General features: G+C 54.0%; 11 protein-coding genes across 11 annotated transcripts; 4 read left to right on the forward strand and 7 right to left on the reverse strand.

Annotated features, from left to right (window-relative positions):
• Positions 1–1046: 1046 nt before the first annotated feature.
• AYL99_08200 (hypothetical protein) lies at positions 1047–3545 on the reverse strand (the record flags this gene model as incomplete). The annotated part of the gene is made up of 4 exons (XM_018839708.1): positions 1047–2721; positions 2776–3055; positions 3263–3465; positions 3526–3545. The coding sequence occupies 4 exons, from the start codon at positions 3543–3545 to the stop codon at positions 1047–1049; spliced, it is 2178 nt and encodes a 725-aa protein (XP_018690829.1).
• A 1243-nt stretch (positions 3546–4788) lies between these two features.
• Positions 4789–6444, reverse strand: AYL99_08201 (threonine synthase; the record flags this gene model as incomplete). The annotated part of the gene is made up of 1 exon (XM_018839709.1): positions 4789–6444. One exon carries the CDS (start codon positions 6442–6444, stop codon positions 4789–4791), a length of 1656 nt encoding a protein of 551 aa, XP_018690830.1.
• Positions 6445–7716: 1272 nt separating this feature from the next.
• On the reverse strand, positions 7717–8271 carry AYL99_08202 (hypothetical protein; the record flags this gene model as incomplete). Its single annotated transcript, XM_018839710.1, has 1 exon — positions 7717–8271. The coding sequence occupies one exon, from the start codon at positions 8269–8271 to the stop codon at positions 7717–7719; it is 555 nt and encodes a 184-aa protein (XP_018690831.1).
• Positions 8272–9028: 757 nt separating this feature from the next.
• On the reverse strand, positions 9029–10276 carry AYL99_08203 (hypothetical protein; the record flags this gene model as incomplete). Its single annotated transcript, XM_018839711.1, has 1 exon — positions 9029–10276. The coding sequence occupies one exon, from the start codon at positions 10274–10276 to the stop codon at positions 9029–9031; it is 1248 nt and encodes a 415-aa protein (XP_018690832.1).
• A 981-nt stretch (positions 10277–11257) lies between these two features.
• Positions 11258–12739, reverse strand: AYL99_08204 (hypothetical protein; the record flags this gene model as incomplete). The annotated part of the gene is made up of 3 exons (XM_018839712.1): positions 11258–11372; positions 11426–12255; positions 12323–12739. The coding sequence occupies 3 exons, from the start codon at positions 12737–12739 to the stop codon at positions 11258–11260; spliced, it is 1362 nt and encodes a 453-aa protein (XP_018690833.1).
• A 1095-nt stretch (positions 12740–13834) lies between these two features.
• Positions 13835–15787, forward strand: AYL99_08205 (hypothetical protein; the record flags this gene model as incomplete). Its single annotated transcript, XM_018839713.1, has 3 exons — positions 13835–14270; positions 14568–15148; positions 15236–15787. The coding sequence occupies 3 exons, from the start codon at positions 13835–13837 to the stop codon at positions 15785–15787; spliced, it is 1569 nt and encodes a 522-aa protein (XP_018690834.1).
• Positions 15788–18876: 3089 nt separating this feature from the next.
• AYL99_08206 (hypothetical protein) lies at positions 18877–20238 on the forward strand (the record flags this gene model as incomplete). The annotated part of the gene is made up of 2 exons (XM_018839714.1): positions 18877–19352; positions 19596–20238. The coding sequence occupies 2 exons, from the start codon at positions 18877–18879 to the stop codon at positions 20236–20238; spliced, it is 1119 nt and encodes a 372-aa protein (XP_018690835.1).
• Positions 20239–21201: 963 nt separating this feature from the next.
• On the forward strand, positions 21202–22187 carry AYL99_08207 (3-oxoacyl-[acyl-carrier protein] reductase; the record flags this gene model as incomplete). The annotated part of the gene is made up of 2 exons (XM_018839715.1): positions 21202–21235; positions 21397–22187. 2 exons carry the CDS (start codon positions 21202–21204, stop codon positions 22185–22187), a joined length of 825 nt encoding a protein of 274 aa, XP_018690836.1.
• Positions 22188–22282: 95 nt separating this feature from the next.
• On the reverse strand, positions 22283–23415 carry AYL99_08208 (hypothetical protein; the record flags this gene model as incomplete). The annotated part of the gene is made up of 2 exons (XM_018839716.1): positions 22283–22492; positions 22594–23415. 2 exons carry the CDS (start codon positions 23413–23415, stop codon positions 22283–22285), a joined length of 1032 nt encoding a protein of 343 aa, XP_018690837.1.
• Positions 23416–24981: 1566 nt separating this feature from the next.
• On the reverse strand, positions 24982–25333 carry AYL99_08209 (hypothetical protein; the record flags this gene model as incomplete). Its single annotated transcript, XM_018839717.1, has 3 exons — positions 24982–25043; positions 25150–25230; positions 25294–25333. 3 exons carry the CDS (start codon positions 25331–25333, stop codon positions 24982–24984), a joined length of 183 nt encoding a protein of 60 aa, XP_018690838.1.
• A 263-nt stretch (positions 25334–25596) lies between these two features.
• AYL99_08210 (hypothetical protein) lies at positions 25597–26127 on the forward strand (the record flags this gene model as incomplete). Its single annotated transcript, XM_018839718.1, has 1 exon — positions 25597–26127. One exon carries the CDS (start codon positions 25597–25599, stop codon positions 26125–26127), a length of 531 nt encoding a protein of 176 aa, XP_018690839.1.
• Positions 26128–26170: the final 43 nt, after the last annotated feature.

The raw sequence follows: 26170 nt of genomic DNA on the forward strand, positions 1-26170 counted from the left end.
GTCCTGTAGGGCTACTTCGACCTTTGTGGGCGAGGGCAAAGAAAGGCCCGCATGCGTGTTATGGGTTTCCTGTTCTCATATTCCGGCACCATGGTATTGGCATTGCATTTCACGGAATAAGGACCAGCCATGGTATATAGCAGCATAACATAGGACATCCATCAGCATGGGCGGCACCCCCGTCAAAAGGGCAGCGAACATATATATATATTTATATATATATGCATGCATATGTGTATGTATATGACTGGGATGAATTGCACCAACAAAATGAAAATAGACCTCATGATAGAGAGATAGACATCTACACCTGGTGCCGCATAAAATCCATCCATTGTGTTGCATCCTCCATTAACGAAGCGACGGGCTTTGCCATTGAATACCACTCATTTCATTATCTTCGTTTGAGTGGCGTGAGACGTATGGCCAGATATACATATCAGGACCAGGAAGGAGGCTTTCGCTCATCTGAAAAACGGATTCAAGTTTCCTTAGAAACCATGACCTTTTCCCCCCTTCATTCGTGGAATGCATGGGTCGGGTATGTATGCCCATAACTACAGTAACACTGTATATACATCCATATATCACATCATATCATGTACCACAGACACATTCTATGTACCCTGTGACTCTCTCTCTCTCGGTGACCTAGATAGATCATCCAGGACATTTCAAAAGAATAGGGGCTCAAATCAACGTAGTATAGGAGTATGACTTCCTTGTTGTCCCCCTAGAACCATTTTATTTTCCCTCTCTTTCTGCTCGTGGTTTGTAATTTGTGTCAATAAAGTGGCATAACCCGAGTCAGTCCGCTCCCAATGTGTAGACGCCAACGCTATGGAAGAAGGGAAAGACACAACAAATTGCTTCATCGGGGGGGACGCTTCGTGAACCAATGAGTAGATGGGAAAGGCGCTAGAATGAAAAACGAAATGGCACAGCAAAAATGAACCACAAAACAGATCCGTGTACTCCGTAATCTTTCGAATATCCCGCTTGAAAGGGTCCAGAAATCATGGCAATAATCATTCATGCAAGACTTTTCAGTAGTAAAATTTGCCCTTTACCGGCGGATCCAACGCCCGGTCACTGAAGCAACAGTGTCCGAAGCCGTTGCCGTCCTCGTCCAAATCACCACTGTCGTAGCCATGGGCATGTTGGTCATAGATACCCAGGTCCATGACTTTGCCTGCACCAGGCACAGCACCCCAGTTCAGCGGCCTGAGCACCATCTCGTCACGCTCGCTCTGGTCGATCCCAGGCGGCTGGTGGCAAGCAGCGCTGATGGCCATGGAGTTGCTCCCGATAATCGGCATCCCGAAGGGCAGCTTTCTCATCGCGGTGGCGAAGAGGAAGACGAGGAGGACGAAGCCCAGGCAGAGGAGGAAGAGCATGCCGATCGGCGAATAGGCCACTGTCGTAATCTCGTCTTGCATGGGCACTGTACCGTCGCGAGGGATAATGGCGATGTTCGCGAGGAAGACGCTCTGCGACACAAGCCAGTGCATCAAGCCCGAGCCGACGAGCAGAGGCAGGCCATACTTGAACGGCAAGTTGAGGAAATATGTCGACTTCTGCTCGCCCTTGGCCTCGCTAACCCGCAAATACTTCCGTCCTCGGCCAGCCGTGACGCTGAAACGCATTAATTCCCGTGAAAGGAACATGACGGTGAAGAGACTGTTATAGCAGACGTAGAGGAAGGAGAACAACGCTTGTGGGGCGTTGGCAATGAGTGTGGAAATCGCGATAGAGGTGTTGCCGTAGCCAGGTAAATTCCAGCCCATGATCAGGTTCTGAGGCTTGACCGTGTTCAAGCCGATCGACCACGCGTTCTGGATAGTCCTGTCACCCTTCAGATCCTCGATACCGAGTGCTAAGCAGACTGCCGTCCCGGTGCCCGCGAACGCAAACAAGCCGAGCAGAAAAGCCCACTGCTTCCAGGTTGCGGCTTCGAAAAAGCGGTGCTGTCGGGGGTCGTACCTCATCGGCATGGATTTGTAGCCCAGTTTGGAAGAAGCCACAATACTCGAGTGGCTGGCTAGACACATTCCCTCCGTCGTCGAGTCGGGATGGCGCAGGAAGGATTGCAGTGCATCCCCAACGGTCACCAGGGGTGACTCTCCCAACCAGAAGGTCACGTAGGCTATACCGATGACCTTGAGGATGTTGAAGACCAGAACCACGCCCATGAGAATTAGAGAGAAATGGAGATGGCACTGTGATTCGACGGGTTCCGAGAGGCAATGGTCGACTTCAAACCCACCGGTAGACCATTGATCCGCGATATCCACCAGCTTGGGCGTAATCTTCGAACACGGGACAAACCCCCACTCATTCTCACAGCATGCATGCGTTTGGTTCACGACGTCAGGGTTGTCACAGATCCAGGCGAAAGCGTTGTATTTGCTGGTGATGATCTTGGGGAATTCGTTGTCGGCAATCTTGAACAGGGAACCCTGGTTAGCCGGAGGATTCTTGACCACTACAATCACATTGCGGCGGTCCTCGACAAAGTCCCGTGCGTAGGCGTGAATGCAGTCCTCATTGTTTAAGAAGGTAAAGTTCTTGCTGGCACTTGCTTGAATGTTGGTGACGTTGCATTCTTCGGTATCGGGAAATCTGCTCTTGTCGTAGCTGGCACCCTGCACGAAACTTTGCGAGGCGTACAGGACACTGTAGTTATTCGTAGCAAGGGCAGAGTAGAAGACGGAATTGTAACTGGATTCTGTTAGCCCCATGGCATTTACCTCCGAGTTCCTGGGCCGCACTCACAGTAGATGCAACGGGAGGGAAGAAATTCCCAGAAGCCACCACAGAATGACTTTCTTCTTGCGCAACGACCCGAGATTTCGTATGCTGGGAATGCCAACGTCCAGCCATTTCTGCTTGGCGTGGGCTTTATCGAGCTCGCTGCGAGTGGGAGATGAGAGCAATTGCATGCAGTAGTTTGAGCTTGCGAGCAAGACGGTGGCCACGATGTTGAGGGCCAGATGGACCCAGCTGTCCTTCGTTTCGGTCTTTGAGCAACTTCCGGCATAGACCATGTATATGCCTGGCTTGTGTCAGTATTTCTGTCCGCATCCAGAAAGGCGTCAGCCCGGGTCAAACATGCCTCCCATCATATCCATGCCTGCCGTTACTATCCCGATTGTCAAGCAAACATTTGTCACTAGCACCAACACTGCGCAACCCAGCGCAATCCGCGAACTTGTCCTCCATCCTCGTCTTCGCCGTATTGACCGTGTAGTGCTCGCCTTACTCGGGGATTTGAGGAGGGGTTGTGGTGTGCCGGCCAGAGGATTAGGGGTGTAGGCTGTGTTGCTGTCGAAGTCTGGACTGAAGACATTTGCGCTCGGCAGGCTCGAGCCTCCAGTAGGAGGGAGTGGAGTTAGTTGGACATTCTCTGCAGACCCCAGTTGTTGGTAGGGTTGTTTGAAGGGCGGCCAGTGTGGAATATGTCTCCTGGAGAGCACTGTCAGCCACACTCTGTGTTCAAACTTGGACTGGCCGAGTGGACTTTACCTTTTTGCGCCGGACTCCATGGCAGCGTTGATCGTCGGGTCACGAAGAAATAGCAGATCATAGAGGAAAACGGGCAACAAAAGGTGATGATTTCACAAAGAAAACTTACCGACAAGCTCATGGCATCACATAACATGGTTTGAGGCCTGACACCGACAGCCCGACACAGTAAATTCAAGGTAGTATGCATGATGTTCAGCCGTTCAGGTCTGGCCATGAAGTCAGCCCAGAAGGCGATAGCTTACGGTGTGGGCTGGGAAGTCTGGCAGCGCACCTTTGAGGAAGTGGGTTAGTGAGTCCCCCAAGATAGAACATCGGGCAGGGGTATTCTTTGGTAAGCAGCCGGAGGCATGGCCTCTGGGTGCCTGTGGGTGGGGCTCTGGGTGGTGGTAGGTGAGTGAGTGAGTGAGTTCGCCTCCAGCTTTCCAGTGTTGGTGGCGTACGGGAATCGCCAGCTGGCCCTAGGTGGCCCCCAACGCCCAAATTGGCTTACACCTTTTACCGGTCACGTTTCACGACTGGACACCCCCCACTCACCCAACTCTCAATCTTGATGGGCTCTGTCTTCCCGTATCCCGTATCTTGGATGCCCGTACTCGGTGCCTGAGCCTGGGAATCCTCACTCCTAACTCCTAGGTACGGATTACTCGGTAGATGTACTGCGTAGCTCCTGCGGAGGTCGTGTACCGGATACGGAGTATAACAGACGTCCAAATAATCACTTTCCCAGTCACGTTAGCCTGGCAAATATTCCCATGATGATTGCCCAGGCGGAGGTCAGGCCGTCCAGAATGCCGCATTGAGATTTGTATCAGGAGAACCGGGACATTGCCGATATGGTCCAAGCCCTCGTTTGGAGGTTTTGAATTCAGACCAATAGCAAGGAGTATCTTTCTTGTGTCTGCTCAGCCGCAATTCATTTCCTTCGCTTGCAGAGTCCGCAAGCTCAACTCGACCTCTGCAAGCAAAAGTGCAAGCCACAAAGCGAACCAGGACGCTGTCTGTACATGGGGTGGCCGGGCCCGGATAACGGTCCACATCGAACCAACAAGCAGGTCAGAATTTGGTCTGCGCCATCCCTCTGCGAGCTGAGCGGCGGTATCGATGTATGGAGCACGGGGATCGGGTCGAAATATTGTCCCCCCTGGTCAGAGGACGCCATTGAGCTGATTGGAACAGGAATAGACATTTTGTTGTTACCGTTACCCGGTGGGAAGACTCTACCTTCTCATTATTGACCAAAATCAAATGTCCCTCCAATGCTCATGCGCCATTTTGTCCGACCTCCTTTTCCTTCTCGACCTCCCGCGTGATGATCTGGCGAATTCCAGCCAGTCCCTCCGTGGCCGACACCTTCAACACCCTCCTCTCCTTGTCATTTAGTCCGACGAATTCTTCTGGCAAGATCTTGCTGAAGTCGAATCCATGCTCTTCCTTTAAGGCTAGCTCGACTGCACCGGCAAATTTGGCCGGATGTGCGGTTGCCAGCGACACGACTGGCACCTTGGATGCTGAGCCCGCGGAGGAGATTTCCCGCAAGCTCGCAGCGACGCCAATTGCAGAATGAGGATCGAGCACATATCCCTTTTTGGAGATCGCTTCCCCTTTATAGCAGTCTCGGATGGCCTCGAGAGTCTCGGAATTGCTAACCCTATGGCTGCCGAAGATCTCACGAGCCCTCTCCAGGACTTCCCCATCCACGGTAAAGGATCCAGTCCGTTTCAATTCTTGGAACCAACCATCAATCTTTGCCCCGGCGGCTCTCACAGAAGACTCCACCTTGATATGCGGGTTTTGATCGAGCTCATGTTCCAGGGTCAAGTGCCAGAGAAGCCGTTCGAAGTTCGAAGAGACAAGAATATCCATGGCGGGGCTGTATGTCTCCTTGACGCCATCTTCATGGGCCTGCGCGCCATCCTCCTTGACACCTTCATGCGGTTCCCCTGCTGGCTTCTGCTTCTTGGTGTATGACCCCGTCTTCCAGAAACGATGCAGAATATCGTTCTCGTTCGTTGCAATCACAAGCTTCGCCACCGGAAGCCCCATGCGTTTCGCATAGTAACCGGCCAAGATATCGCCAAAATTGCCTGTCGGTACCACAAATTTGGCTTCCTTCAGCTCAGGTTGCTGCTTGAGAAGTTGAAAGTAGGCATAGAAGTAATATGTGATCTGAGCCAATATTCGCGCCCAGTTAATCGAGTTCACAGCTGCCAGGTGATGGATTTTATTCATTTCTGGATCAGCGAACAAGGCTTTGACATAGTCTTGGCAGTCGTCAAACGTTCCTTGCACACTCAGGCAGTGGACGTTGGGGTCGAGCACCGTCGTCATCTGAGCTTCTTGGACTGGGGATACCTTGCCATCAGGGAACATGATGAAGATACTGACATCCTTCTTTCCCCGCAGCCCGTAGATGGCCGCTGAACCTGTGTCACCCGAGGTTGCACCAATCACTGTGAGGTGATGGCGCGCATGGCCCTTTCCCAGGTTCTGGTTCTTGCGCACAAGGAAGAATTCAAATAGATTTCCCAAGAACTGGAGGGCGACATCCTTAAAAGCAAAGGTAGGTCCGTGGAAGAGCTCTAGCAGATGGAGGTTCTTGCTCTCGTCCAACGTGACCAGTGGCACTGTCTTTGGGTGCTTGAAAGTCGAATAGCTCCGGTCGACGATAGATTTCAGTTCTTGATCCGAGATCTCATGGTCGTCGATGTAGAGTCGCATGACCTGGAAGGCCAGGTCTGAAAATGAGAGGTCTTTCCATTCCAGGTACTTTGACCTGACGTTGGGCACTGCGTGAGGATGAAATAAGCCTCCATCAGAGGCCAAACCCTTGAGGACGACTTCCTCGAAGCTGAAGAATTCCTTTAGTGAGTGGTCATGATATCGGGTGCTGGAGTATTTCGAGGTAGTGGTCACCATGGTGGAGAATGAATCACAATTTCTGGCAGCGGAATAGGTCAAAGAGACGAAAATCTGGTTTGTCGGCTTCTTTTCAGCACCAATTGGACCCCCTACCACGTAGCGAGCTGGGTTGCCGTTCAAGGGGTTAGACCAACACAAGAAAACGAGTCGTTGGAGAGCGATGGTACTGTCATAATGGCCACAATAGTGACTCCGTAGTCTGAAAAATTTCCAGCATTGCCCGGAGTGGACTCGGACTGAATTGGCTGATCCACCTCACGTGGGCGTTGTTGCCAAGGAGCTGGTGGAGCCCAAATTTGCACTAATCCCAACTAAGACGACGTGCTTGGCGCTGCCAAAAAAAAATCCTGGGTATAAATAGTTGCTGCGTCTCCCTCATTTTATTTTTTCTTTTCTTCATGTCGACTTTGTACGTTCACCCCCGCTCCTATGCAAATGATGCATAGATCCCTTCTCGCAGTGATTGTCTGCTAACACTCATCTCCTACAGACTTCATAGAATCATTTCTATAGTAAACGTCCTCTTCTGAGCTCTTCACACGAGCCACAGAATCCTCAACCTGGCTGACGACACGAAGTCCTCGGTACCCTAGAGTGAAGCCTTATGTTTACTCTCGCTGTGTTCATGTTTGTGGTCTTCGGATTGCGGCAGGTTCAAGAGAGTGGTGATGATCTTTGAGCTGTGTTGGGCGTCTTGGCTTCGTGCCGGCCTGCGCAGGAGGTACCGATGGATTTACTCTGACAGGCAAATACTTTTCATGAGCTTGGAACCCTTGTTGGTTGGAGTTTGAGAAGAGTTCTCGTCTTGGTTGATACACAACTACATCTGGAGCAATCTAAGGTCCAAGTGATCTGAAGGTTTGGTGTTGTAGGTGGTGTGTTGGAAAGCTGGCCCTGAGTCCGAGGCTCGTAAGTCACAGCCGAAAATGAAGCAGACCCTAGTCCGTGTTATCACAGGATCCTCTCTCCCCCTTGGGAGTAAGGTTCTCACGGTCAAGCGTGCTGTCCTGAACAGTATCCCATTTCACTCGGGCAGTAAAAGAGCATGCGAGATCTGCTGCTGCATTACGTTCATCTCTGCGGGACCCCAAGCACTTCATTCTCGGTGGCTGTTGAATAGTAGCACTCTGCTCCGCTCCGGCTCCTCTACATGGTGAGAAGAAGAAAACGATGGTGGATTTTTGACGCCTGAACAACATTCGAGACGAAGTTAACAGCCACCTGGAGATGAAACAACTCCCACAGAAGAGGCACACCTCACGCGTTGCCCTAGGCCGCCTCATCCCTCAATACCCACCGGACGAGCGTCTCAAGTTTTGCGCTCAACACGTTAGCTGCATCCACCAACTCCTGCTTCGCGCCTTCATAACTTGCAATCAAAGAGGTGGGCTTGAAGTATACAATCTTCACACCGCCGGCCGGCTCTTCGACGAGCCACAGTTCCACGGGTACACAAAGTCCGGCGTCGAGATCATGCTCGATCATGGTGATGGCAACAAAGGGATTCCCCAGGATGAACCTCTTACAGTTCAGATTCCTCGTCTGCCCGTTGATAGTGACGGTGGAGGTCGGTGGCTTATAGAACGGCAGCCAGAACCCGTGGTTAAATTCGTGGAAGTACATGAAACCATGCGGGCCGAGCAGCGACTTGATCCTGGCGTCGTAGCCTTCCCGGTCCACCAGGGCGTTCCACGGGGTCGGGCTCGAGGTCGAATTTGGCTGAATCGATGACCGGAGCCGAGCTTCTGCTGTGGAAAATGAGATGGACGACCGATAGACCAGACGCTCGGCCTGAACGACCTGCTTTTCGACTGTGAGGGTCATAATTGAATACGGATGCGCAGATTAGACTGGACACTGATCTTTGTGGAGAGGTGAAGGAGAGATCCAGTTCTTGCTTGCTTTTTCTTTTATCCCCCGAACCATGGTTAGAAGGTCGTCTTCAAATTTTTGAGACAATCCACGGTGACTATATACTTTGCATTTCGGCCTCCGGTCTATCTCATGAACTACTCTCCCGGTCGGCCGACAGACCGCAGGTCCTTTGGACGAATAGTTGGAAAGCCAGGTCCAATCCCAACGCAGAACAAGGATTGTTGTCTGAAGGGTTTAACTAGGGAAGTCCGTCCTACAATACCATCCAAGGTCCCCGAAGTCCGCTAAACCAGCACGTCGGCGGCACATGGATCAGTAATCCCCCTTTCCGGCCGTTGCGGGGATCAGGGGAAGGTAGAACTCATATTTCTCTGCTTCAAAGTCTACGATACGCTTCGAGAAGCTTGTTTCACGGACACTTCATGGGCCGACTCTGGAGCAAGTGTGCGGAAGGATTTGTGATGTTGGAGGGAGGATGTAGGGTAGAGAGTGAGAATCGGGCCGAGACGTCACTCGACCCAGGCTCAGAGTAATCATTTTATTATTGACAGTCGAAGAGAGCCTTTGGTGCATCAGGCTGGGTGAACCTCGATCTCGATGCCTCGGGACTAGCTACCCCACAACAATATGGTTCGTTGTCGTTGAGATACATACGGCGGTGCGTGACCCCGGAGCTAATAGCGAACAATGTTGCTCGAAAGAGTAATCAACACGAACCACCGTCAGCGGTATCTTGCGTATCTCCCGGAAATGAAGCTTTCCTTAGTGGACTAGATGCAGCTGGCGAACTATTACTTGACTTTGATGATGTCGATGGTCGTCTGATTCCCTGGGTGTTGATTGTCAACTTGCGAGGTGACCCGGCACCATCATCGGCTGCTGCTGTCGCCGTGGTAATACAGAGTGCGTCGGACAGGAGAGCCTCGTGGCCTGAAAGACGCCTGACATGAGCGGAAGACTGCCGGGTCCGAGCTTCTAGGATCTGGAGCATCCGCTCCTCCGCTTCCACTTCGGCCTTCTTTTTACTCTCCTCCACCTGCTTGAGGAAAAGATCTCTCACGGGAGAGTTTTCGCATTCTTTCAACGCCCGACGAGTTTCCTGGGACGCCTGCCTTCCCGCACCTGGACCGTAGATTTTCTCTAGGACCAGTTGATCGACCCAATCAGTCAAAAGGCCGTTATACGGGGCGGCGGCAATCGGCGGCAAGTGATGCGGCTGGTGAGAAGGGAAGACTGGCGATGAGTTTCCTTCCATCGGCTCGTCTTCCTGCAGGGCTTTGTTGTTTATATCACTCAAAAGGAGCTCATACAGCTCACTATGTCGAAAATTTGGCGTATTCGCACTTGTAAATGACGTTGTCGGCGCTGCGTCGCTGTCAGGATCAGGCTCACCGAGGCGGTATCCATCAATTCGGCTCTCGACTGGTCCCTCTGCGTCATACCATGCCTTGAATAGTTCATCGAAGTCTTCTTGGCGCTCAAGGTGCCATCTCACCCTCTGGAGACTCTTGTAATTCTCATCAAGCCTGGCTGCTTGTGTGAAACATCCTGAGGTGTTCTCGTCGTCACCACTAATGTCGGCGAGGAACCCCCTCACATACCAGCATTTTGCTATCAGGGTGCGCCTCACGGAGTACTGCCCTGAAAAGCACATCGACACCGCCTCTTCCAGCAATTTCTTGCCTCGATCGAATACATTTTCCTGCGCGTTGATGTCGTCGTGGTTGGAGTTGAAAAGGAGCAAATGCGCTCGGCTCAACAAAGTCTCCACATATAGCTCAAGAGCGACATTTTCAAGAGAGTCACCTTCCGTGAACTGGTCATTTTCTTGCGGTGAGGTATTCTGCTTGGGAGTCCATGCACTGGAATGTTCGTGTTGGCCAGGATGTCCGTGCGGTGCTATGGGCTGGGCCGGGTTCTCTCCGTCCTGTTCCATGCTGGTGATAATTGTCATGTCGAGCTGTACTCAGAAACGAGCTGAAGAACGATATTTACGAGTTCATGAAATCTTGTAAGATGAAAATAGTGCTCCTGAATCGTTTCATTGTTTGTGACACTTCCGCCGCGAATCCGCGAGCGGGATAAGGAGATAGAACAAAGACGACAAAGGGGATTACCAAAGTCAGGACGTAGAGATCCCTCGCACTCGCCGTCCTTGGACTGAAGCCATGCCGTAACTTGAAGCCAGAGACACAATACTGGAAATCGTTCAGCGCTCTTAATATATTTCGAGATTTTCAGTTCATGGTTCTAACTCGGATAGAGATTGGTTCGAGGAACGCCTCGTTTGAAGCCTGAGCTGGTCAAGTAGACTCGTTCGGGAATGTCTGCATCTATCATATTTTAAAACAACATGATGTGTCCCATTCCACGTAATTATCCATCTTGGATGGTATCGTTGATCTGATCGTGGAGGGCCTCCACTCTCTGCGGCCGGGCGAACACGGTGCCAAGTCTGCCCGCAGCGATGGATCCCACGGGTGCCGAGAGCCTCTTCACAATGTTTGAGTGATATAAGTTTCTGGAGCTCATTTTTCTTCAACAATCACCACAAATCGGCCGGATGGTGTAGTTGGTTATCACAGTATGTGCAATCGCAATCACATTTGGCAGCAACAGTTCCATCTAACAATTTGTACAGTCTCCTTAACATCTTCTGATCAAACGGAGAAGGTCTTGAGTTCGAGCCTCAATCTGGTCAATTTCTTTTTGCACTCCTTTATGCCCTGCTCCTCAGCAGAGCCCTTTAATTATTTTTTTTAGGACTTTGTCTCTGGTCTCTCCAGATACCCGAAACATCAGGATGGCGATTGCGTAATGGTGTGAATGTGCGTTTAATTCGACGCTTTTGATCTGAGACCGAATATCTAGCTCTATCCTCTCTAATAATATCACTTCTCCCCAGCCTCTATATTCTTAAAAGAACACACTGTTTCTAGTCCAGAGCAATATTACCGTTGGCCAGAGGTTTGTAGTCCTCTTCTCCAGCCCACTGTGCCTCGTACAAGCTCTCATCCATTTGAGAAGCGTCCATCCCCACATTAACTTCCCTGTTAGCTTGTTAGCAAATCGAATTCAAACCATTGGTCCGGAGGAAACGCACTTGTCTTCTGCGAGCACTTCGAGGCCAGGAACGCAGTCGATGAGAGCAATTATGACAAACGATCCCACGAACGACCAGATGAAGCCGATCAAGGCCTCCACAACTTGGACTCCTAGTTGGCGAATATTGCCGTCGAAAAAAACACCACCGTCCACCTCCACGCCCCCATAAGCTGCCACTGCCTTCTGGGCAAAGAGTCCCGTGCTGATGGTGCCGAGAAAGCCACCGACGCAGTGGGTGGCAAAGGTATCGCCGTTGTCAACCCAGCGCACTCTTCGTGCAAAATCGGTGAACTTGATCCGCAACGCCTGGCGGCAAACAAGGGCCCCGAAGACGCCGAAGAAGAGCGAAGTCGGAAGGTCAATGAAGCCCGCTGCAGGGGTGATCATGACGAGACCGGCTATGGCGCCCATGAATGTCGAGTCCAGCGACCATCGACCGGTCTCGAAATAGGTGATCGATGCCCACGTCAACGCACCTGCCGACGCACAGAGATTGGTCACGCAGAGAGCCATGACCGATTGAAAGCTGAGGGTGAGGGTGGTACCGGCGTCAAACGCCAACCAAGAACCCCAGATGATAATCATCGCCAGCAGCTGGCACATTGAGTTGTGCGGCCGATGCAGCTTGAGATGGGAAGGCGTCCTGACATCCGATTTTCGGGACCGGAACACCGGATAGGAGAGGTAGAGACTGAGTGCACTGGCTGTTGCACCGCTGCAGATATGCACTGGCGTTCCACCAGCAAAGTCAAGCACGCCGAGTTCACTGAGGAAGCCTCCACCCCAAACCATGTGAGCGAGAGGGCAGTAAATGAAAGTGGACCACAGCTGGATGGGACATGGTCAGCCACGAGAATAGAGCCTCACCAGGGTAGGCCGGGTCACATCAACATACAAAGATGAATGGAATCAATGGCAGAATGCGGCCACGTTCACAAGCTCCTCCAACCGCGATGGCACAGACCGTGGCCAGGAAGACGAGCTGAAACTCGCTGAACAGGACGGCCGGAATACTCCCGACCGGCTCAGCGAGCACACCGCGATGAAAGGCATACTTGAGGTCGCCAATGACTCCGCCGGGACCCTCGCCATAAGCAAGAGCATAGCCAACGATAAACCACTGGATCGAGCAGACGCAGACCGTCAACACCGCTGGGATGAACGACGCAAGGCCACTCCGCCGCGTGGAATAGCCGGAATAACCCAGCCCGACGGCCGGTATGATAGGCCAGCAGAAGACGGTACAAACCAGGATGAAAACCGTGTCTGTCCGGTCACACGCCTCCCAGGCCTTCTGCACGTCTGAGATCATGGCCGCCCAAAACCCGCAAGAGAAAAATAATTGACTCACCTCCTCTGGCGGGGGGGGGAGATGGGAAAGACCGCGAGAGGACGATACGGCAGGGAAAGGGGAGCACGAACAATTGAATCTCGAGATGAGAATAGCTCACGAGGCTGTGGCGGAGCTTCTTATCCCTCGTCACCCCCCCTTCCCAGGTCTTATCTCTCGCCTGGCAATCTGCCAATCGAGCCCACGGGCTCGGCATACTGGGTCTGCCATAAGCAACGAAGCCCACGTTATTATTGGGGCGTGCCCAGGCTCGTTCCTCGCTGTCGACTTCCCTATGTACTCCACAGTTTCCGAGATCTCAGAAGTCTGTCACCACTACCACATACTCGGTACTTCGACCGGGTAGCCCCTCAAATGTCCCATGTGGCAGCGGCAGCAGCTGCACCAGCTCGTGGGTACCTGCATACAAAGGACACATGGTTTTTGGTCACTTTTATCCTGCCAAATCAGCCGACAGCCGGACTTTGTCCTTTGTTTGGAGATACAGAAAGACGTACCTAGGGCAATGACAATTACTGTCGTGTTGTCTGGCTTTCTCACCCAACCAACCACCTCACCCCTTCCGAGATAGCTTGTCGGGGGGCTAAGCAATTCTCCACGACGGTGATTGGGTGCTGATAAGAGTCTAGTCGAGAGCTATGAAGTCGGGGGGAAGCTGGTAATCAAGCATCCACCTGGCCTAGGCCGAAAGAGGGTATGTTTCCCAGTCTCCCATATCAAAACGAAATGCTTTATCGCGCTACTCGATTGCCATGCTCACCACCCACCCCCCTTCCTCAATCCCCCATTCCAGAGCTCTGAGTTCGGAAGGGAGTTTCGCCTCCGCAGAACTAACTACCAAACAAGCAAGCCAGCTCGTCCTGGCCCTGCTCGACAGTATGGCCGAGAATTTGTCTTTCTAGACGTGCGCAACAATAATAAGAAGCCTCGGCCCCCGCCCTCTGTGGTTTGAGGAGAAAACCCATCATTACTCTTCTCGCCCGATCCCTCTCCTCCCCCCAACCATTCAGGTGTGTTTTGGACAGAGAAAGCAGCCCATTCTCCCCACGAACCACCATGACTATCGACGCAGAAAAGGCCGCTCCCACCGGCGTCGACGTCCCGGTCGTCGACGGGAGAAAGAACTCTCTGCGAGCCGGGAGCATCGACGACATCACGGTGCTGGACAAGCTGGGCTACAAGCCCGAACTGAATCGCAACCGATCCATGGCGACGCTGTTGTTTCAGTCCTTGGCCATCGCCGCCATCCCCTACGGCGAGGGTGGTCCCCTGATTTCCGCCATCTACGGTGGAGGCCCGCTCGCCATGTTCGTCGGCTGGATCTGTGTGCTCGTCCTGGACGAATGCGTTGCTCTCTCCCTGAGTGAGCTGGCTTCGAGATATCCGACCTCAGCGGGACCATACTATTGGTCCTTCCAACTGGCCTCCAAGGGCAAGACCACTTTGTCGTTCATCACCGGGTGGACGTGGCTTATAGGCAACTGGACAATCAGTGAGTGTTTTCTCTATACTTTGGTTTTTACTTTGACCGTTTTCGGTCATTCCCCTGCTGCCGGAGGAGGAGAGACGGCAAGAAGAAGAGCGGCATGCCTCGGAGAACATCTTTATGGGAGTCCTCAAGTGTTCGGTCTGCCCTTCGTCAGGAGCTGTCAAATATATATATATATATATGGAAGCGCATTTTGCCTCAGCTCGGAGTTACACAACATTTGGGGGGGCATAGTGTTCTATGTTTAACATCCACGTGTTGGATGCATGGCCTAGGCTGTGGAGCTGACAGGAGATATAGCCCTTTCGGTCAATTTCGGATTCGCGTCGCTTATCGTTGCGACGGTTGCCATGTATCACCCCGACTGGGTTGCGAAGGACTGGCAGTTGCTCTTGATCTTCTACGCCATCTGCTTGATGACGCTGGTCATCTGCACCTTCGCAAACCGGTTCCTGCCCATGGTCGACACGATCTGTGCGGGCTGGACGGCCCTGAGCATCATTATCATCCTCATCGCGCTCTCGGTCAAGGCAGACGTCGGGAGACACAGCGCAGGCTACGCGCTCGGCCACTACGACAAGTCGTTCTCAGGGTGGGGAGGCTTCACGTTCTTCATCGGTCTGCTCCCCGCGGCATACACATTCTCGGCCATTGGCATGATTTCAGCCATGGCTGAAGAGTGCTCCAATCCCACCGTCAAAGTGCCGACCGCCATCAGTCTCTGTGTGCCTGTGGGTGGCTTTGCGGGCTTGTTCTTCATCTTGCCGATCTGCTTCACCCTCCCTCCCCTGGAAGAGGTCATCAACGCGCCGTACGGTCAGGCGCTCCCCTTTATCTTTCACACGGTTATGGGAACACCTGGAGGTGGGCTGGGCCTCATCGTAAGTACTTAGCTCTCCCCGGAAGAATGACCATGCTCTGCCATACATTCCCCTCATCTACTGCCCGGAGCTGACACGGTGATCCAGTTCCTCGTCTTGATGATCACGTTGTTCTGCAGCATCAGCATCACCGTGGCCGCATCGCGGTGTACGTGGGCGTTCGCTCGGGATGACGCCATCCCACTGTCTCGCCTCTGGTCCAAAGTCAATGGCAAACTCGGAGTGCCGGTATATGCACTGCTGCTCACGACCGTGGTGCAAATGCTGCTCGGACTGATCTACCTTGGGTCATCGTCGGCTTTCCTGGCGTTCGTGTCAGTCGGTGTTATTGGGCTGGCCGTGTCGTATGCGATCCCCATTTCAATTAGCGTTCTGCATCGACGCAAAGAAGTTTCGACGGCGCGTTGGAACTGTGGTCGGATCATCGGCCCCATCGCCAACACGGTGGCTCTGTGCTGGATCGGGTTTGAGGTGGTGCTGTTCAGTATGCCCACGGCCTTGCCGGTCACGGTGGTGACGATGAACTACGCCAGCGTCGTGTTTGTCGGGTTCATGTTCATCTCGGCTGTGTGGTACTTTGTCTACGCTCGGAAAGCGTACAAGGGACCCCCGGCGTCCGACGGTATCACTGTTGAGTGATGATGCTTCTTGGTGAAAAGCCGTGCTAAGAGAGCTCTGTGACACCACCATAAGTTTAAGTAACCCATATATTATATCAACAGCGGGCAAGGCCGGAAACGAATCCGGCCTTCTTTTATTCGGTCCGTGCCCGAGACCAGCCGATATCGAAATCTTTTGGAGCTTTTACTTCTGAATGTCATGATCCGTAGGTCGAGAGTAAACTCGCCAAAGGATGCGAGGCCTTCAATCCCGTTGTTTGTCGTATGGCGTTCTTGTTAAGGATTTCCATTCGCTCTCGTGGGGCTTTCTGTTTTTCGCTTAATCATACATACGAGGACGGCTTTGCATGAGCTGGGGGATTAGTTCCTCGTTGTTCCTCGTTGTCGCCGGCTTGTCGGTTCTTGGGGTGGGTGGTGTCGCCAAGGTCGTTGAAAACACTGCAAGTGTGACTTACTTGATCGGGCAATTTTTATAGCCAGCAGAGCTCTCTCCCCTGCACTCTTCTCCATGCGCCGCCGCCGCCGTGTTGATATCTTGGAGAGTAGTTGTCTTGCAGTCAGTCAGTCAGTCAGTCAATCAACGAGGGAGCGGTTGGCTTGAGGACCAGTGCATCTTGTGCCCTTCTTGGACGGACAGGGTTAATGAATCACTGCGTAAGTGGGTGTGCAAAGGGCGCAATGGCCATCCATGCCATGCCAAATTCAAGCCGGACAGACAATATTCCTGGTTGTGGCTGTGTGGCCTGACCACAGGTGACACTACCACATTTGGACGGGATGCGATACAGCACCGGTGGATTGCACACAGGCCAGCAGTCCGTATCACTAAGATTACAAACAACAAGCAAACAAAAAGAAAGTAAGTGGCGTAACCGACCAACTTCGCCTTGCTCCTTTGTCTCGTCTAAAACAATAAGGACGAGTCAAGGGCAACTGCATCAGACCGACACACAGACACACAGGGGGAAGTCGGTGCACAGACACCAGACACAGCGCATGACGCGCCATGTGACTTGACTGAGCAGCATGTTTGGGGGAGGGATCGAGCCAGGCGGGGAACAGTCCCCGATAAAACAGGGCCCAGCAAGACTCGTAACGACGATCGTCCTCTGTTTTCCTGATTTCGAGGGACCGCTTTTGCGTGGGTTGGCGCGAAAGTCTGGAACTTCTCGCTAGAAATCGGTTAGAGGAGGAGAGGTTAGTACTACTCGGTAGTGTGTATGTACCTGTTCTTGTCCTTGACGGAGGGACATGGGTACCCCAAGGAGTAATAACAACAAGCTCTAATTGATAGCTATTATGTAGGTCCTTGGAGAAAAGGGCCTTTGGGGTAATACGTATCATCTGACCTGGTCTGGTCTGGTCTGGTCGGGTCAATGTCAATCAATCTGCAAGCCAAAAAAGAAAGAAAAAGGGCCACTGACGATCCCACGACGCGGTGGTTATTCTCCGACCCTCTGGGATGGTAGACAGTCGCAGTGGATGGCAAGGAAGAAAGGCGATTCACCGTGTAGGTAGTTATCATCTGAATTCAAAACCCGGGACACCCTAGCGGGATAATCGCTGTCTACACAATAACTACCAACTAAACCTGCATCGCCTCACAGGACCTGCAAGCCTAAGCAGAATGCAAGGGGCCGGGGTCCTCTCCAGGCGTGGTTGGCTCGGTTGTTGCAGGTTGTAGGGGCGCCAGGGAAGCCTAGTGGGCTCAAGAATAGGGGCCACTAGCCCCAGAGGTCCCCCCATTATTACTCGGTTCCTTTTGGGGTGATCTGCCACCACCAGGGCCTTGACTACCTGCCTATGGCAACGGCTACTCCTAGCCTCGAGCCCAGCGACGAGCAGGAGTATGTACCCAGTGGGGGAGTCGAATCGAAACTCGGAGGCGTATCATCGATCAGGGCGTCAAAAAAGAAAGAGGAGCTACCAGGCTCCGTTACACAGCATGGGTAGCGTGACTGAGTCTTCTCGCAGGGCCCGGTCAGTCAGTCTACAGTATAACGTGGCCCATGGTACTTCCAAGACCATCCACCGAGTGGGATGTTCTTCCCTCGTACCAAATACCCCACTCAGTGAGCATTTGAGCAGCATCAGCAGCAGCAGCAGCAGCAGCAGCAGCAGCAGCAGCAGCAGCAGCAACAGACGCGCCTCGACAACCCTTCTACGTCCAGTCCTGGCGTGGAGGTTCAGAGGAGAGAGGGGCGCCCCATGATAATGCAAGCCTGCTGTGTATGCTCTTCTCACGCATTGTCACGGCAAATCCGGAGATGAGCGCGATAGATTGCCTGGGGCGGCGACGGCGACAACGACTCTCTTGGGAGGGTTGTACCTGTCCCCTGGTTTAGCCTTGGTACTGCATGTGCAGCGGGAACAGGACGAAAAAGACCAGGAAGAGGAAGAGGAAGAGGAAGAGGACGAGGACGAGGACGAGACTGGACCCTGGGAATCAATTCCCTCGTGCATCGTCACCAGCCCGTGCTTGCTTGCCACCCCTTAACAAGACTAGGAGGAGCATTAGAGGCACCACCCACGAGGTCCGCTAACAAAGCCAGCAAAGTGGTTCCTCCTCATCCTCGCCTTCCTAGGACCTCTCTACTAAAACATCAGGCACCTGGATAGGTAGGTAGTACAAGTGACTGATGTGTGTGTTCCCGCCATAGCGGTCACTGTCGGCTCGGGAGCTTGTGAGGAAAAGCCCCTGTCTGTATTTCCATTGCCTCGTACTGGCTGTCAGTTGTGCTAACTCACTAATGCCATCTCGCCAGAGCCAGAACCAAAGGCTGGTGGCCCGGGCCTCCCCCCCTCCCCCCCCTAAGTGCCACCGAAATCTTGTGGCAACCCACTCACTCACTCACTCACTGCTACTAGAGAGTTAGCTAATTAACCCGACCGATTGACTGACTACTCAGACAGAGGTACCGGAGCTGCCTTGCTTGCTGGGCCATTTCCTTGTGGTACCTTGCAGAGGTCGAGGTTAAGATATGTATATTATATTCGAACAGGAATATCGGCCCAAACAGGAATCCTTCTATTTCCCTCCCTTCCCCTTCCCACCCTCCCCTAACTCACTCCCTCCCTCCCCCTTCCCTCCATGGACTAAACAAGTTCATGCTGCCTACACCTCCCCTCGACGAGGACGACGACGACGGCCTTTGCCCAATAGTGCACCACGTCGACATGGTAGCCCAACTCAACCAACCACCCTACCCGCTTCACCCCAGCGTCAAGGACCGACTGCATCCCGACTACGTCGCCTTCTACAACAAGTACCTCCTCCACGCGCAACAGGTCCACCAGCTGCCCGTCTCGGTGGCTCGAGGGAGCCGGACCGTGCCCGCCTGCCACAGCAAACCGCTGCCCGTGGGCCATATCCAGGACGTGTCGATATCACGACGAGAGACGGTCGGGCCCGACGTGCTCGTGCGGTGTTTCACGCCCCCGGGGGCACCACCTGCAACAGGCTGGCCGCTGGTGTTGTATTACCACGGCGGCGGGTGGGTGTTCGGGGACATTGAGACCGAAAACACCGTGTGCACGCACATCTGTGTCCGTGCTCGAGCGGTGGTGATCACCACTGACTATAGGTTAGAAGCCCTTTTTTCTCCGTGAATGATATTCCCCCCTCTTTCCTAGAAGAACACGGAAAGGAACGAGGCCACCAGAATCTACCTGGGTAGCCTCCCCCCCCCCCACTCCCCCCAAAAGACGCAACAAACCAGAGGCTTTTCCCCCCCAAAGAAAGGCCTATGTCTTATTTGGAGAGCATGGGCGACGGCTGGGATCTTCTGTCTGACTTCGCGACCCTCTTCTTTCGGGGAGGAAAACAGACTCGCGCCCGAGGATCCGTGGCCGGCAGCCATTCATGACGCGTGGGAAGCCTTCCTGTGGTCGACGGCCTCTCCGCAGCAGGGCCTCGACGTGGACGTAAACCTGCACAAGGTGGCCATCGCGGGGTCGTCGGCGGGGGCGAACATCGCGGCCGTGATCGCCCAGAAAGCTGCCCTGCGTTTTCCTCCGTTGTCGCCGCCGCCGGCGGGCAGAGTGTCGATCCGGTCGCAGGTGCTGGTGGTCCCCGTGACGGACAACACGGCGACGCCGTTCTCGAGCCCGAGCTGGCAGGCGTACGAGTTCACGGCACACCTGCCGGCCAAGAAGATGCTGTGGTACCGCCACCACTACCTCCCAAACCCGGCGGACCGGGCGCACCGTGAGGCGTCCCCCTTGCTGGCGTCGGACGACGTGTTTGCGCGCCTGGCGCCCGCGTACATCATTGTGGCCGAACTCGACGTCCTCCGGCACGACGGCGAGGAGTACGCCCGTCGGCTCCGGGCCAACGGCGTCGCGGCCCGCGTCACCCTGATGGAGGGCATGCCCCATCCGTTCCTGGCCATGGATTCCGTGCTGGAGGCGGGTCGCACCGCCATCAGGAATATCTGCGACGAGCTTACGAGGGTGTTTGCATGTGACTGAGCGTGTACGTGAGTGAATGAGTGAGGAATTTTGATATTTTTTTGTTCTTGGAGCGAAATCTCTCCCCCGGGCAAACAATTGGCAGGCAACATGTCACACACGTGCAAGGGTCGGGGGGGGATAGGGATTGATATGGAGAAGAGGCGAAGGGAGGGAGGGGGGAAAGGGATGGCGGGAGGGCGTCTGATTGTGCAAGCGGGGCACACACCACACATACACTCACACAGGCAGGGCAGGTATTCTGTGTCCATTCAATCAATCAATCAATCAATCATTCATTCATTTAACTGGGTACCTGGGGGGGTAATCCGAGGGTGAGGTTGCATACCTAGGTGCCTACCGAGTGAGCACCACACTAACACTACTTACTACACGGGTCGTATTGCCTAGGCTTCATTCTTTCTTTTCTTCACATGCATGCCGAATGGTACCTCGATCTGGCGGCTATTAATTACCATGTTGGTCATGTTGCAACCCAACGGAGGACAGAGCATCGGGAAAATAACCGAGTATGACCTCGTCGGGAGTTAATTAGTGGAAGAGACGGAGTGAGTAAAGCGGGGAGGAAGTATCCTTCATAGACATCATAATAGGACGAGGACGACTCACTTGGTGATGGACTGGCTGCTCTTCTAGTTACACACGTCCTGTCTGTACCTCGTATGTATGTATGTATGTATGTATGTATACTCATCACTCACTCGCTTGGTACCACTCGTCCTCTGCGTGCTTTGGCGAACCGTCTCCATCCCTACCAGATAATTTATGGGACATATGTCGGGTAGAAGTCAAAACAATATTGTCCACAAACGTCCCGTCCCGTCCCGAGGCTCCAAGCAAGCAAGCAAGGTTACTACTACTTACCTACTAACACCAGAGTTTCATCAAAGAACAAAACCCACATGACTATGAAAAATTCCGACAGGGCAAGAAATAGCATAAGAAGGAACTCGCATAGCCATCATGAAGCTAGAGGATCAGATTGTCCTTGTCACGGGTAAGTAAGGACTCTCTTCATACATACATCCATATCTTCATATCTACCTAATATCTGCTTCTTCAAACCCCCATCTCTCTGGTATCACCCACCCCCTCCTCCCTCCTTCCCTTTTTCTCACCAGACCTGTACATGGCTCCGCCACTATTAACACGAACAAGGCTCGTCCCGTGGCCTGGGACTGGCCATTGCCCGGGCATTTCATCGCGAAGGCGCCCGCGTCGTGGTCAACTACGTCCACACGACCCCCGACGGCATCTCGGCGCTGGCGACCGAGTTCGGTGTTTCTTCTACCACGACCACAACCACGACTACAGCGGACCATGACGGCGCTGGTGACGATCACGTCCTGTTCGTCCGTGCCGACGTGACCCAGGCCGACGACGTCCAGAGCCTCTTCGCCGCGGCCGAACGCCACTTCCACCGCCCGATCACGACGGTGGTCAACAACGCCATGGTCGACAATTTCGCCTTCAACGGCGACGCCCGACCGCACATCCCCGACCTCACCTGGCACCACTTCGACGCGCAGCTGCAGGGGTTCCTGCGCGGGGCGCTGAACACGACGCAGGCGGCGCTGCCGGGGTTCGAGAAGCTCGGGGCCGGTCGCGTCGTCAACATCGGCTCCAACCTGTTCCAGAACCCCGTCGTGCCGTACCACGACTACACCGCGGCCAAGGGCGCGTTGCTGGCCTTCACGAGAACGTGCGCGGCGGACCTGGGCCCCAAAGGCGTGACGGTCAATATGGTCTCGGGCGGCCTGTTGCGCGTCACCGACGCCAGTGCCAGCACGCCCTCGGCCGTGTTTGAGCACATCGAGGCCATCACCCCCTTGAGGCGGGTCACCACGCCCGACGACGTCGCGGGGGCGGTGCTGTTCTTCGCGAGTCCCTGGGCCCAAGGCGTGACGGGCCAGCAGATCGTGGTCGATGGGGGGCTGGTCATGAACTGAGAATTTGATTTCACAATTGTGTTTTATTTACACGTTTGACGTGACGTGACGTGACGTGATGTGATGCGATGTGATGGTCATGATGGAAGGAAGGGTCATAGCTTCGCTGGTGACTGGATCTCCACGATGGCCTTGCCCCAGACCTTGCGGGCGGCCAGGTCGTCCAGCGCGCCCGGCACGCTCTCCAGCCCCGCGTACGTGCCGTAGATGACGGGCTTGATCTGGCCGCGCGCGAGCATCTCGTTGAGCCCTCTCCAGATCTCTTGGGTTTCTTGCGGGTTGCGTCGTCCGGTTTCGCCGAATCTCTGCGACACCGAACAGAACACCAACGGTTAGCCCTCCCATCTGGCTGGTGTATATATATTCTAGATCGTCAGAGAACCAGGGGAAGGGTTTGTAAACTCACGTATCCCAACAACTTGACGCCCTTGAGCAGCACCCGGTTCATGGCCAGCGTCTCCATCTTGCCGCCCAGCCCGGCGAACCCGGCGATGACGATATTCCCGCCGAATTTCAGGCACCGGATGCTCTTCTCCACCAGCCCGACGGTGTCGTAGACGGAATCGACCCCGACGCCCCCCGTCAGCGCGACCACCTCCTTCTCCCACCCCTCGCGGTCGTAGCGCACCACCCCCAACACCCCCAGCTTCCTCACGACGTGGGCTTTTGCCTCGCTGCCCACCGTGCCGATGACCTGGGCGCCGAGCGCGTGCGCGATCTGCACCGCCACCACGCCCAGCCCCCCCGCCGCGGCGTGCACCAGCACGATCTGCCCGGGCTGGACCTGGGCGACGCGCACCAACGCGCCGTAGCTGACGGGGGCCGTGGCAGCCCCGACGCCGGCCGCGTCCCGCAGCGTCCAGCCCGGGGGCAACCGCTGCAAAGCCGACGCGGGCACGGCGATCTGCTCGGCGAAGCCGCCGACGCCGGCGCCCCAGACGTGGTCGCCGGGCTTGAATGCGCAGCCCGTGGCGGGCGCCGACGCCACGATCCCCGCAAACTCCAGCCCCAGCACGAACGGCGGCTTGACCAGCCCGATGTGGTTGTTCTGGTGCAACCCGCGGCTGTACAGCAGGTCGACGTGGTTCAGGGCGCTGTGTGTGATGGTGACGACTACCATCGCGTCTTGGTCACCCGGCTTGGAGGGTCTGGGTGTCGGAGCGGGGACGTCGAGGGGCCGCAGCTCCGAATACGTCTTGACATACTGGTTGATCTGGATGGCTTTCATGGTGTGGACAGAAGGAACGGACGAGGGAATGGCTCTGAAGTAATTATGATTGTTGTTTCTTGTACTGGCTGTGAGTGCGATATAGGTATAATATATACGTACTTCGGGGTATTTTTCGATCCGGTAGAGATGAGGATCAGGGAATGAAGACGAGGGTTTGAACAGACTCTCACAATCCAAGAATCATGAGAAGAAAAGGAAGTGGGCGACGTCAAGAATACTTGGACAAGTTTCTATATTCCCCGAATGAAGAGTTGTTTTCTTTACCGAGGTCCGACAGACAAATGCTAGTAAAGACTCAGTCTCGCCCGACTACGAGGTACTTACTGGCAGTACCTCTCTACTCTCTCCTCTTCAATCAGACCGCCAAGGTCACAAGAAGGCAGACGACATGATTCGCTCACATACATATCAATTGTGAACCCGGAAAAGTCTCCCACATTCAGACCGGTGAAGCCAGAAGGAGCCAGTAAGTCTTGTCCACAGCCTTTTCTTACAACCAAACGCCTCCCTCCATCTATCCATCCGCCCGCCAGTCCATCTCCCTAACTCGCAGCCAGAAGTGATTTTCTGGTTCTGTCTCAAATGCGCAGGAGCTCTGGAAAAGAAAATCCAAAGGGATGGTGGTGTGTTGGTTGCTGTTGGTTAATCAGTGAGTAAAAGCTATAGGTGGGAGCACGGTCCTTTCGGCGGAACCAAGAGAATGGCACAGAAACAAAAAATTCCTTCGCGGGGTTTTCTCACAAGTCTGAGTTTTTGCTCCCGACATGTTTATAGAGCAGGGACAGAGGAGGGGGAGAGGAAGGGAGATGGGGGCTTGAGTCTCCAGGAGGGGGAAGAGGGAGAGGAGGAGGAGGGGGGTTCGAGTCTCATAGAGGTAGGATAGATAGGTATTTCAACAAAAAAAGAAGAAGCTTTTGGATTGTGTGTTGTTGTTGGTCAATGGATGAGGCGACGAGATGTTGATAGCAAGGGTGCCCTCCCGGGGGACTGATGCCCCAACAAAGTTAAGTTGAAATGGAGTTTCCCTCGTGACAAAATCGGCTGGGTATCAGTGAGTTTGACTCGTACTTTGGGTATTTGCTGTCTGCCGCAGCTATCATTTTCGACTCCTTTGGCCTCAAGGTAGTACGTAGTTCGACAAGAGACGGTGACAGATTCTCTCGTATCTCCGGTCCCCTTCTGTATCATTTTCAAGTTAGTTACCAGAAGCCAGAGCAGAGGAGCGGTCCTTGAGATATATATATGGAGAGCTTCGTCACGATGGCCCGAACCCCAAAAAGGATCAGTTGTGGAGGAAGCCAGAGAACCGCGCACAAGAATCATTTCTGTTTCCCTTAAGTCGCGAGACGTGAAATCAAGGTAGGAGGAGGAGTAGCATTTGTCGTGGTGGAGTTCCAGTGCGGCAAGGTTCTTGCGATGTCATTCCATTTTCCCGCCAATGTCTATGCTTGTCACTGTTGTATGTACACTCGCCCCATCATCCGCAACCGCTCTTGATGGCCCATTCCGTAGTCGGATGTTCTGACACCTCGTCCCCGGCACGTCCAACTCCTGGATCGTGGCTTATTTCGCGTGCGCGTCGGGCTTTGCGTTGGGATTTCGGGGATCGTTTTTGTATTCTTCCGCTACTCGCGCAAAGTTCGTTAGTCTGATACGTTGGAATCGCGTGCCGTTTGCTTGGGCAGCATCCGGCGTTGAAGTCTGGCAGAGGGGAGAGAGGCCGGATCTTACAGTTCATCATGGCGTTTGCACCGGCATTGATGGCGTACAGGACGACCAAACCGGCAGCGTAGAAAGGCACCATCGGCTCGGCTGGGGGAGAGGTCAGTCAGCACCCCCAAACTTGAGAAAAGGGCGGGCTGCAGCACAACGTACCAATCTTGCCGGGGAACTTCTTGGGGATAAAACCAGGCATTCTGACGGGGAACGTGTTGCTGAGGATCTGGCGAGCTTGCGTGAAGGAAGTTCTCTCGTCAATGAGCTTCCCGGAGAAACTTGGGGGTTCTCACAGCTTGAATTCGACTAAACCTGATTCGGATGTATCTTGGCATGTTTGTCCCATTTTGCATTCCGCTCGACAATGTGACTTTCAAACGCGCCTGTGTCGCGGCGGGGTTGTTTATCACAGCACAGAATGAGCAAGGCATAATTGAATGTAACCAGCGATATTCGTTCAAGATGGCCACTCTCGGTCCGGCTGTCTCCTCCCTCCGCTCTTCCATCTCCCTTCTCGAATCCAGCATCTCGATCCTCGACGAAGGCGTCTCCGACTTCCCTCGACTGTGCAAGGTCCTCCAGACGCAACAACACTTCGAACTCCTGCCCGAACCCACGCTCCGCGAAGCTCAGCAATCGCTCGTCGATGAGATCGTGCCGGCTATCAACCAGCTCCTATCCACGGCGGAGAACTACATCAACCAATTGGGCCGAAGAGAAGAGAGTCTCAAGGCGAGATCCGAACTGCTCGAAGGCAGGCTGAATAGCAGCAGGCGAAGGACGTCAAGTTTCGGTGGCAACAACGGTGTTCGGTCCTTCCACAACACGAAGTCAGGTCAGTCTGCGGCGCCCTTGACCGACGCCAAGGTGTTGGAGATGAAGCGTCTCCAGCAAAAGAAAGAGAGACTGCAGTATGCCATTGAGCGGTTGGAGCTGCAGAGCAAACAACGAGAAAGGGAATTGAGAAAGAGTATGGCTATCGTAACAGAGTGATCTGGGTGCCGCAGGAGACGAATTCATATCTATCACCAATCCC

Source organism: Fonsecaea erecta (assembly GCF_001651985.1).
Source record: "Fonsecaea erecta strain CBS 125763 chromosome Unknown Scaff7, whole genome shotgun sequence".
NCBI lineage: Eukaryota > Fungi > Ascomycota > Eurotiomycetes > Chaetothyriales > Herpotrichiellaceae > Fonsecaea > Fonsecaea erecta.